Here is a 12263-nt window from a genome sequence, read left to right on the forward strand (position 1 = left end):
ATTAACTTCTTATCAAATATAGCATAAGCAAATATCTTCTCCCATTCAGTCAGTTGTATTTTTGTTTTGTTGCTGGTTTCCTTTGCTGTGCAAAAACTTTTTAGTTTGATGTAGTCTCATTTGTTTATTTTTTTCTTTTGTTTCTCTTGCCCAAGGAGATATGTCTAAAAATAAATTACTAGTAGCAATATCAGAGAGATTACTGCCTAAGTGTTCTTCTAGAAGTTTTATAGTTTCAGTCTTATATTTAAGTCTTTAATCCATTTTGAGTCTATTTTTGTATATGGTGTAAGAAGGTGGTTCAGTTTCCTTTATTTTTTTTTTCCACATATACCTGTCCAGTTTTTTTCAATACCATTTATTGAAGAGACTGTCTCTACCCCATTGTATGGTCCTGCCTCTTTTGTCATATATTAAATTAGCATATAGATATGAATTTATTTGGGGAGTCTCTATTTTGTTGCATTGATCAATGTATCTGTTTTTATGTCAGTACCATGCTGTTTTGATTATTGTCACTTTGTACTATAATTTAAAGTCAGTCAGAGAGATACCTCCAGCCTTGTTCTTTTTTCTTTCTTTCAAAAAAGGCTTTGGTGATTCAAAGTCTTTTTTCCTTCTATACAAATCTGAAGATTTTGTTGTTGTATTATTTTTAAAAAGTGCCAATGGATTGATAGAATGTTTTAGGTAATAAGGTCATTTTAACTTGTTCTTGGATTCTTCCAGAATGTCTTTCCATTTTTTTGTGTCTTCTTCAATTTCTTTAATAGGGTCTTATAAGTTTTCATTATATAGGTCCTTCACATGTTTTGTTATGTTTATTCCTAAGTATTTTATTCCTTTTGTTGCACTATGGATTTTTGAACATTGATTTTGTATCCTGAAACTTTATTGTATTGGCTTATTATTTCTAGTAATGTTCTTTATGAGTCTTTAGGGTTTTCTTTATAAAGAATCATGTTGGGGGAGGGAAAAAATGGCATAGACGATAGAAGTCATCCCTCTGGTGACCAAATCAAAGTTGTGATGGAAACAAGGAGCAACAGAAAGGAAAAATCACCTGAGATCTAGAAGAACAAGCCATATAACTAAGGATAAATCCAAGAAAGCACCCTGCAATGGCAAAAAAGTAGGCCAGGGCTGCGAGGATGCGAGGCTGCTAGGTCTTGAGCAACTGAGTGAAACAGAGGCTGCAGCAGCAGCAGACGCCTATTAAAGGGGCTGTGTCCATGAGCAGAATTTCGCGGTGATGGACCTGTTCACTCTGAGCACCAGTGCAGATTCGGCTGCACACAGGGGGCACCAGGAACTTACAGGAAGATATTGTTGGAGTGAGGGCCCAAGTAAGATTAGCTCTGTACAGAAGTGCTGGCGGTATCCATTGTTCCTTGTTGAGCCCTCTCTGCTCCCAGTGCACCCACACAGCACTACCATAGCTGAGCCATCATCAAACTGGATAACATTGGTCACTCCAATCAGAGGATTCTCTGAAACTCCATCTCCTCCAACTCAGGGCCCTGCCAAAGCCACATCCAGATATAGCCTCAGCAGGTCAAGTGCTCCTTGCTGAGCAGCACCTAGACTCACACTGGAAGCAGCTGGCATCAGTTTCTGGTATGGCCTTTTGAGGCAACTACAAGCACAGCATCTGTGGGTTGCTTGTTGAATCTTAACAGGTGGTCCAGGACAGATAGAGGCTTGGGCTGAATTTGGCCTGCAGCTGAACCCCTCTCAGGATTGTGCCACTGGACACCTACTACACAAATACACACTAATAAGACCGAGATACTTAGGAGCTTTGCATAGTACATAGAAACAGACATGCAAAGGCAGCCAAAATGAGAAGACAAAGAAGTAGAAGCCATATGAGAGAACAGAACAGAGATCCAGAAATAATGGAGTCAAATACTCTAACAGATGCAGAGTTCCAAACACTGGTTATAAAGATGCTCAATGAACTTTTTGGAAGTGTAGATAAATTCAGTGAGAACTTCATAAAAAACATAAAAATGGAAAAGGAAATTATAAAAGGGAACCAGTTTGAAATGAGGAACACATTATCTGAGATCAGAAGGATATTAAATGGAATAAACAAAGGAACAAACAAAGTGAATAAAGAAGAGGATCAAATGCCCTATCTAGAGAATGGGAAAGCCAAGGACACTTATCAGAATGGCAAGAGCTGAGATGCCAAGACTATAAAAATAATTTAAGGAGCATATGGGACACTATTAAAGGTCAAAATATCCATCTAATCGGCACACCTGAATGAAAACAAGATGTTGAACAGCCGTTTGAAGAAATAATGATGGAAAACTTTCCTAATCTGGTGAAAGAAATAGACATACAACTCCAGAAAGCTCAGAGAACCCCAAAAAACCATGGATCCAAAGAAATCCACATCAAGACACATCATTATTAAAATGCCAAAGTTTAAATACAAAGAATGAATATTAAAGGCAGCAAGAGAAAAGCAGATAGTTACTTACAAGGGAACACCCATAAGACTGGCAGCTGATTTCTCAAAAGAACTTTGTAGGACAGAAGGGCTTGGCAAAAATATTTGATAGGATGAAGACCCAGGATCTACAATGAAGAATAATTTATCCAGCAAAGCTATCATTTAGAGTTGAAAGACAGATAAAGAGCTTCTCAGACAAAAATAAGCTAAAGGAATTTATCACCACCAAGCTAGTATTACAGGAAATGTTGGAGGGTCTTCTTTAAGAAGAAAAAAACATGTATCAAAAACAGAAATAAAAGATGGTAACAACCTCATTCTTATCAATAAGTATCTTAAATGGAAAAGAATTAAGTACTCCAACCAAAAGATAGAGTGACTGAAAGGATAAGAAAACAAGACCCCCTTACATATGAAAAGGAAGGGGATGGAAAAAGATATTGCTTTGATGGACCTAGAAGGTATTTAAGTCAGACAGAGAAAGATAAACACTGTATGATTTTACTTATATAAGGCATCTAAGGAACAAAAAGAACAAAGTAATCAAAAACAGGCTCACAAATATAGTGGACAATTTGGTGATGGACAGAGAGGAGGGGGAGTTTGGGGACTAGGAGAATGGGGTGAAGGGTTAAAGAAGTACAAATCAGTAGCTGATGGATGGTCACAGGGATGGGGAGCATGACATAGGGAATGCAGATAGCATTAAATGTTGCCTAGGTCAAGGGTCAGAGAGGGAGGGAGCAATTGGGGGGATTGTTTTATGAACTATATAGATGTCTAACCAATGGACTGTGTACTTGAAACTAATTGAAATAAATAAATTAAAAAAATGAATCATGTCATCCACAAATAGTGAGAGTTTGACTTCTTCATTTTCTATTTGAGTGCCTTTTCTTTCTTTCTCTTGCCTGATTGCACTCATTAAGACCTCCAATGTTATATTGAATAACAGTGGTGACAGTGGACAGCCTTGTCTTGTTTTTGATCTTAGAGGAAAAGTTTTTCGTTTTTCACCATTAAGTATGTTGGCTGAGGATTTGTCATATATTATGTTTATATTATGTATATTATGTTATGTATATTTGGCATTTATTATGTTAAGGTACTTTCCTTCTGTATGTATTTTATTAATAAAGGCATGTTGTATCTTGTCAAAGGCTTTTTCTGCATCTATTGATATGATCATGTAATGAAACTAGATTGTTGTTTATCACCATGCACCAAAATTAACTCAAAATTGGTTGAGGACCTAAATATAAGACCTGAAACAATAAATTACATAGAAGAAAACATCAGTATTAAACTCATGGACCTTGGACTTAAAGAGGATTTGTGAATTTGATCTCAAAAGCAAGTGAAGTAATAGCAAAAATAAATGAATGGTACTATATCAAACTAAAAAGCTTCTGCACAGCAATAAGAAACTGTCAACAAGGTAAAGAGACAACCATTCGAATGAGAAAATATATTTGCAAGCAATGCCTGTGATAAGGGTCTAATATCCAAAATATACATAGAACTCATATGATTCAATAGCAACAGAAAAACAAACAATCCAATTTAAAAAATTGGCAGAAGACCTGAACAGATGCTTCTCCCAAGAAGGCATACAAATGGCCACTAGACATATGAGCTATTAAGAATATGCAAATCAAAACCACAATGAGATACCATCTCACATCTGTTAGAATGATTATTATCAACACGACAAGTAATAACTGTTGTTAGAGAGGATGTGAAGAAAAAGGAACCTTCATACACTGCTAGTGGAACTGCATATTGGTACAACCACTATGGAAAACAGTATGGAGATTTCTCAAAAAACTAAGAATTGATCTACCATATGATCCAGCAATCCCTTTCCTGGATATTTACCTAAAAGACTTGAAAACACTTACCCAAAAAGATGTATGCACATCGATGTTCATAGCAGCATTATTCACAATGGCCAGAACACAAAAGCAACTGAAGTGACCTACAATAGATGACTGGATAAAGAAGATGTGGTACATATATATACAATGGAATATTACTCAGCTATAAGAAGAGATGGAATACTACAATTTGTGACAACATGGATGGATATTGGGATAATTATGATAAATGAAATAAACCAGACAGAAAAAGTTGAAAACCACGTGATATCACATAGGTGTGGGATATAAACCTAAAAGCAACAAACAAGCATGACAAGCAAACAAAGACTCATGGATATGGACAATAACTAGTGGTTACCAGAGGGTAGGGTGATACAGGAGGTAGCTGGTCAAATATGTGGTGAAAGAAAGAAATCTAATAATGGGCAATGAACACACAATGTAATATATATATATATATATATATGTATGTATATATATACATACACACATTTGAAACTTATTAGATTTTGTTAATGTCACCATAATAAAAATAAAGAAATAATTAAATTGAACTACATCAATCTAAAAATTTTCGCACAACACAGGAAATGATCGACAAAACAGAAAGACAACCTACTGATTGGAAGAAGCTATTTATTAATGATAATCTGATAAGGGGTTAATATTCAAAACATATAGTACTCATACAGCTCAACACCAAAAAATCAAATAATCCAATTAAATAATGGGTAAAGACCTGAATACACCTTTCCTCATAGTTTTCTTTTCTTTGTTATCCAGGCTCATACTTTCTACACTTCACATATTCTGAATTGAATGCTCTCAGCTATACATGTAGTAAGTTACATCTTAAATGTATCACTTTCTTAGTCAGAGTTTCCAGATGAACAGATTTAAAACAACCAACCATCATTCTATATCTGAATACGTTTCTCCTTTACTACCCAACATTTTGAAATTTGTGACTGTCATTTTTTACCAATTTATTGCCAGTGCTAGCTACATAGTTACTGTTATAGATAATCTACAATGTTATAGATATTGGATGTTTATAATACCTATATATCTAATAAGTACTTTTTGAGTAGATGAATAAATGCCACTGTTATTTTAATTTGAAGATTACAATAATTTAAACTTCAAAACTGCATTGATGTGAAGAGATAAAGAAACGAGGAGCTGAAGCGGTATTCACTTGAAGTTTCTCTTTGAGAGGAGTGGCGATGAACAGTACATAGCCCTGGTTTAGAACTCTAAAATATGCTTCTCTGTGTTGAAACAAAATCAATAAGGTATGGGCTTAAGCTAATGTCCTCAGAATGAGGAGTGAAGCCCTTGCCCTCATCTGTCTCAATACACAAATGAAGAAAAAGTCATACTCATAAGTAATCAACTGAGGGGTAACTTTCTTTTATCACACAGGCAGATGCCTCCATTGGGAATTGTATTTATGTTCTGTGGCTCTGAAATGTCATCAAAATAAATTTTATAGCATAAAATTCAAATTAATAGGCATTTCTTGTTTATTAAGAAATAGGCGTATCGGTGACTAAAATGATAAAAATATATAATTTATGGCTCAAAATAATTTTTACATTTATTAGAAGGAAGAAGTTTAGAATTTTAAATGTTCTGAAACAAATATTGAATTTAGTATATATAAATCTCAAATATCAGCAGAGTCAAATGGGGAGAATTTTTGTCAGTCACAGGATGCATCTTCTACTTGTGGCTTATCGATACAACCTAATTCTGGATGATCAGAGGGTGTCCATTTTGACCATTGTGGAGGGGGCCAGGATAGAAGTATGGCCTCAGAGCCTCTCTGAAGCACTCTCTGTAGGTGTAGATGTGGGTCAGGCTGGTCACATTATAAAAGGAGACCCTCCCAGCTTCATAGTCCAGGAATATTCCAACAATCTCAGGAGACTCTTCAAGATGGAGTGGCACCCGTGGATTTGCAAGGGCCTGGTAGTCATTTTTTTTATTTAAGCATAAGGTCCAGAACCCAACCTCTGGGGACAGCTGGATTTCCCCCTGTCTACAGACAGAATCCTTACAAATGCCTAAGGTCCATTTTATTTTCTCTTGCACACTCACTTCCCAGTAGTGTTTACCTTTGAAGAAAATCTGCTGACCCAATACACACACCAGGGTATCAAACCGCTGCCTGCACTTGGGCAGATCCTGGAAGACATCCCCTCCTCTCACACTTTTGTTGTCCTTTGCAATCTGGAGATATGGGTGAGCTGTTTTTCGGTCCAGAGTAACGCCCTCTGTGGAAGCACATTTTGCCAGTTTGGGTCATGATTAACAACAAGCAACAGTAATTTGCAGAATACGCAGAGCCCTCCCGATCTTAGATCTTCCTCTAGCTTTCCTCAGGGAGAAGATGCTTCTGCACCTCAGGTCACCCTTCTCATACCACCTCTATTCACCAACTCAAGCACCTGAAACTTGATAAGGAGGATTTGTCCAGAAAGTAAAAAATGAATATCTGAACATACAGATTTGTTCTAGTTAAAATACTTTTCGAATATAGCTAATATTACTTTCAATACCTACTATGTGCCTAGTGATGTTTAAAGCACACTTATAAATATTTAATTTATAAGCAATGGAAAGGAGAATTATCTTATTTTGTAGTTGAGACAACAGAAGTTTAGGGAAGCTTGTCCAATTGTAATTACTAACATCTATCAGTGTTTGGATTCACTCCCATATCTCTCTGATTCAATCTATGACTTAAGAATAAAAATCATTATATATTTTACATTGAATATCAGCATTTTATAAATTTAAAATCTGCCTTAAATCACTTGATGGAATTTAACCAAATTTACTGAATTATTTTTCCTAAAAATGCTTTCATATTATTCAAATTTATAGATACATTACTTCAAAAATTATTTTTAAAGTGTTAAAAGTATATAAACACATGAATCAGAGCTAAAAGTGATCTAGATATTTACCTAGTCACACAGGATTCTATAAATATAAGCTAAGGTATTTCTCCTGGGAGTAAGTTTTCATAGAAGTAAAAGTAAATTTTAGTTGTATTAATGTAAACACAAACAAAAAAATCCATTACTATTAAAGTAAAGTGAAAATAAATAAAGCCTGTTATATGTTAGCACTGTAAATACAGAAATATGTGCCTCGAAGCCATTGCATTTCACTGGCTCATGGGCATTTTCTCAAAGCAGAGCATGGCATATACACTGTACTCGATTCAACTGGAAATTATGCTTATCAGGTTGTCTAATGAAGGTAGATTTTATGCCAATTAGTTATATGACCTGGGAGAAGCCTCTTAAGGATACTCATCCTATATTTGTTTATAAAACAGTATATTAATACCTGGGCTTTTTTCCTCAGTGTATTTGTGGGAATCAAATAAAGATACTATATTTAAAATAATTAATGCAAAGCTGAAAAAATGTAACACAAACTTTTTATTTCTACTGTCAAACAGAGGCCAAAAATTTGACAATTTTTTAGAAGTCAAAGCTAACCTAAAGGAAAAAATAGCTTCAATTTGACAAGTCAAATGAGGAACACCTGATTGTGACTCATATACAATTTTTTGTCATTGTATCACTGGCCTAACATGGATGAGTGTCAACTGCCTTTATTTCACTTTCTCTCAGCTAGAAGGCCTGGGGTCAACCCTGGGCAACCCTGACTCTAATACATGTCAGCTATGTGACATATCAGGTAAGTCATGGTCTCACAGAACCATTGCTTTTTTTCATTTGATAAAAGAAAGGGGAAAGGTTATGGGACAAACACATGACATCTTAGCTAAGGAAGCCCCATCAGGCAAATTCACCTGGACCTACTACAAATGCTGGTCTTTTCTCTTTTCTGCTTGCTTTCTCATTCCATTCTAGTTAGGCGTCAGATCTGTCTGCTGAATCTGTAGTCTTTCTCTGCAGCCACACTCAAGGGCTGCACTTAGGACCTAAATCCCTGCCTGACTCTGAATTTCTTCCACATTATCTGAGCTATTCCCAGGATCTGGCCTCGGGCTGACCTCTGTTTCTAATTTGACTCTACAATCTCAATGCCAACATACAAAAATAATCTTATCCTGAAATCTCAGAATTCTTGGACTTGATGTTAGAGATAATAATACCACTTCATTTTTTTATCAAGATTATTTTAATATACTTGAAACCATAGATGAAAAGACTTTGAAAGATATTAAGAATATGCAAATTAGCAATTAAATTAGTTAAAATTTTAGTTATAAACTACTCAATAAAGAGCATAATAAAATCGGAGGTTTGGAAAGAAAAAAGGGATGTGTGTGTGTGCGTGTGTGTGTGTGTGTATGTGTGTGTGTGTGCGTGTGTGTTGCAGGTGCCCTGCTCTAGTGTTCCATTGTGTGAGTTAAAACTAAGAATCAATATCCAAATACTCTTGTCTTTAGTTACCTGCATAACACCGAGCAAGTTTCAATCCTAAAAAAAAAGTTATAGATATTACACCTTCAAACCAAGATTTAGCAATGAATAAAACAGGAAATAGGTGAGGAGTCAAAAGGTCACCGAGTGGAGACACCTGAGGTGGCCATTTTCATCACTTACCTTCTTCTCCCAGGAGCTTTCTTTTTTCTGAAAGAACAAGATGCAGTGAGAGTTTGCTGTGAAACACACTTACCTACCTATGCTCACATAAAACCACCATTTACCAAGTTCTTCATGAAGCTTTCCTGAAATACAAAGCAGAGACAAATCCTTGTGAGTTGTTTAGAGTTGCTAACTAGGCTCGCTTCCTGATGTTGTCACATGCAATTAATTGGAGCAAAAAAATCCCCCAAAACAAACAAACAAAAAACAATGGGTGACATCAGAAACATGGCAGAGAGAGATGTCTCCAGATCTTTCCCCTTGAAACAACAAGCTGAATATCTAAAACTTAACAAAAAACACCCAAACTGCACACCAGTACGTCTGAGTGTGGGATCTGTGCATAAAAACTACCACAGGACATAACCCCAGGTGTTGGGTGGTGGACTGGGAGAAACAAAGAAACTGCCTTTTATAGCTGGAGCTCCCTGCAGGAGGAGGGAGAGGGGAAAAGGTATGGCAAATTCCGTGAATAGTCCTGCCTGGGAGAGCTGTGAGCTCCACGTGGCAGGTGGCAGTGCACAGACATCAGGACAAAAAGCAGAGAAGTGGGACAGCAGAGAAACAACAGTTGATTATTACCAGCTACAGTTGCAAAACTGAGCTGAGCCACAGCCCCCACTCCCACCCCAGAAAGTTCCGCCTCTCCACCCTCCCACATATCCTCAGAGACTGAAAACCACGGAGCCCCAGGGGAATCGGAGTAAAAGCTACCGAAATTGTTGCTAACACTGACAGGAAATGAAAGCGAGGGTAGTAAGCATTGTTAAACATCTATAAGGGGAGATAAAGACATTATTAAGGCTTTATGTAAAACAGGGATCCAAGAGGCATAGAACCACCTACTGTAAACCAAAAGAAAAACGCCTTCTTTGCAACAGCTAGAGAGACTCTTATATAATAAACCTTTCTGGAGGAAAAGCAGAATACACTTCCATTGAATGCCCAAGAAAAGAAATAGTCCATTAAACACCATGAACAACTAAGGTGACAAGGCAGTGCAAAAAGGAAGAGAAAAATCTCCAGAAAATAAGCTTACAGACATAGAAATATGTGACTTAAATGACAGAGAATTCAGGATGGTATTTCTCAAAAAACTTAATGAGATCCAAAACGAATCATTACAACAATTTCAGGAACTGAAAAAAACAACTAGATGAGCAGAATGAGTTCTTAGCAAGGAGATTGAAACCCTCAAAAAACCGAATAGAAACACACATACAAGAAGAAAAAAAATGACATAGATGACAGAGGTTCTGTTCATCAATCTGGTGACCAAAGCAAAGTTGTGACAGAAATAAGGAACAGCAGAAAGAAAAAATCACTTGAGATCTAGAGGAACAAGCCATACAACTTGGCAGAAATCCAAGAAAGCACCCTGCAACAGCAGAAGGTAGGATGGGGTGAGGACACGAGGCTGCCTGGTCTCGAGCAGCTGTGTGAGATAGAGGCTGTGGCAATGGCAGTGGCAGAAGACTCTTAAAGGAGCTGCATCATGGGTGGATTTTCTCGGTGATGGACTTGTTCACTCCGAGCACCAGTGCTGATTCGGCTGCACACAGAGGACACCAGGGACTTATAGGAGACATTATTGGAGTGAGGGCCCAGGTGAGACTCACTCTGTACAGAAGTGCTGGAAGTATCCATTGTTCCTTGTTGAGCTCCCCCCTCTCCCAGTGAGGGGACACAGCACCACCATAGCCATGAAGTCATCAAACTGGATAACAGAGGTCACTCCAACCAGAAGATTCCCTAAAACATTGCCTCCCCCAACTTACGGCCTCACTGAAGCCACATCCAGGTATAGCCTCAGCAGGTCAGGTGCTCCTTGCTGAGCAGCACCTAGACTCACACTGGAAGCAGCTGGCATCAGTTTCTGGTATGGCCTTTTGAGGCAACTACAAGCACAGCATCTGTGGGTTGCTTGTTGAATCTTAACAGGTGGTCCAGGACAGATAGAGGCTTGGGCTAAATTTGGCCCGCAGCTGAACCCCTCTCAGGACTGTGCCACTGGACACCTGCTACACAAATACACACTAATAAGACCGAGATACTTAGGAGCTTTGCATAGTACATAGAAACAGACATGCAAAGGCAGCCAAAATGGGAAGACAAAGAAGTAGAAGCCATATGAGAGAACAGAACAGAGATCCTGATATAATGGAGTCAAATACTCTAACAGATGCAGAGTTCCAAACACTGGTTATAAAGATGCTTAACAAACTTTTTGGAAGTGTAGATAAATTCAGTGAGAACTTCATAAAAAACATAAAAATGGAAAAGGAAATTATAAAAGGGAACCAGTTTGAAATGAGGAACACATTATCTGAAATCAGAAGTATGTTAAATGGAATAAACAAAGGAACAAACAAAGTGAATAAAGAAGAGGATCAAATGCCCTATCTAGAGAATGGGAAAGCCAAGGACACTTATCAGAATGGCAAGAGCTGAGATGCCAAGACTATAAAAATAATTTAAAGAGCATATGGGACACTATTAAGGGTCCAAATATCCATCTGATTGGCATATCTGAAGAAAATCAAGATGTTGAGCAGCTATTTGATGAAATATAACCCAAGGAAGCTCAGAAAATTCTAAAATATCAGTGACCCAAAGAGACCCACACCAAGACACATCATAATTAAAATGCCAAAGGTTAAATACAAAGACAGAATCTTAAAAATCAGCAAGAGAAAAGCAGATAATTAATTACAAGGGAACACCCATAAGACTGGCAGCTGATTTCTCAAAAGAAACTATGCAGGACAGAAAGGCTTGGCAAAATATTTGACAAGATGAAGACCCAGGATCTATAATGAAGAATAATTTATCCAGCAAAGCTATCATTTAGAGTTGAAGGACAGATAAAGAGCTTCCCAGACACAAGTAAGCTAAAGGAATATATCACCACCAAGCCAGTAGTACAGAAAATGTTGGAGGATTTCTTATAAAGAAAAAGAAAACATGTATCAAAAACAGGAATAAAGAATGGTAGCAACTACATTCCTATTAATAAGTACCTCAAATGGAAAAGATTTATGTGCTCTAACTAAAAGAGAGGGCGGATGAATGGAAAGGAAAAAAAAAGACCCCTACATTCTGCCAATAAGAGACACACTTCAGATTCAAAGACACACACAGACTGAAAAGAAGAAGATGGAAAAAGATACTGCTTTGATGGACCTAGAAGGTATTTAAGTCAGACAGAGAAAGATAAACACTGTATGATTTCACTTTTATGCAGCATCTAAGGAATAAAAAGAACAAACTAATCAAAAAAAA

The 12263-nt window shown here is 37.0% G+C and overlaps 1 protein-coding gene across 4 annotated transcripts in view; it reads right to left on the reverse strand.

Moving 5' to 3' along the window:
- Window positions 1-5956: 5956 nt before the first annotated feature.
- LOC105309340 (butyrophilin subfamily 1 member A1-like) overlaps window positions 5957-12263 on the reverse strand; it is a 49941-nt gene continuing 43634 nt past the window's right edge. For 2 of the 4 annotated variants that reach the window (XM_023526154.1, XM_023526152.1), the window contains 4 exons: window positions 9044-9064; window positions 8940-8966; window positions 8787-8813; window positions 5957-6623 (listed from right to left, as the gene is read on the reverse strand). In XM_023526154.1, coding sequence (XP_023381922.1) covers window positions 6094-6623; window positions 8787-8813; window positions 8940-8966; window positions 9044-9064 — 605 coding nt within the window. In that variant the 3' untranslated portion in view covers window positions 5957-6093. Of the gene's footprint in view, window positions 6624-8786; window positions 8814-8939; window positions 8967-9012; window positions 9065-12263 lie in introns of all 4 variants that reach the window. The other 2 variants (XM_023526153.1, XM_011385465.2) reach the window with 2 other exon arrangements.

This window comes from Pteropus vampyrus, unplaced genomic scaffold (genome assembly GCF_000151845.1).
Source record: "Pteropus vampyrus isolate Shadow unplaced genomic scaffold, Pvam_2.0 Scaffold723, whole genome shotgun sequence".
NCBI classification, from domain to species: Eukaryota; Metazoa; Chordata; class Mammalia; order Chiroptera; family Pteropodidae; genus Pteropus; species Pteropus vampyrus.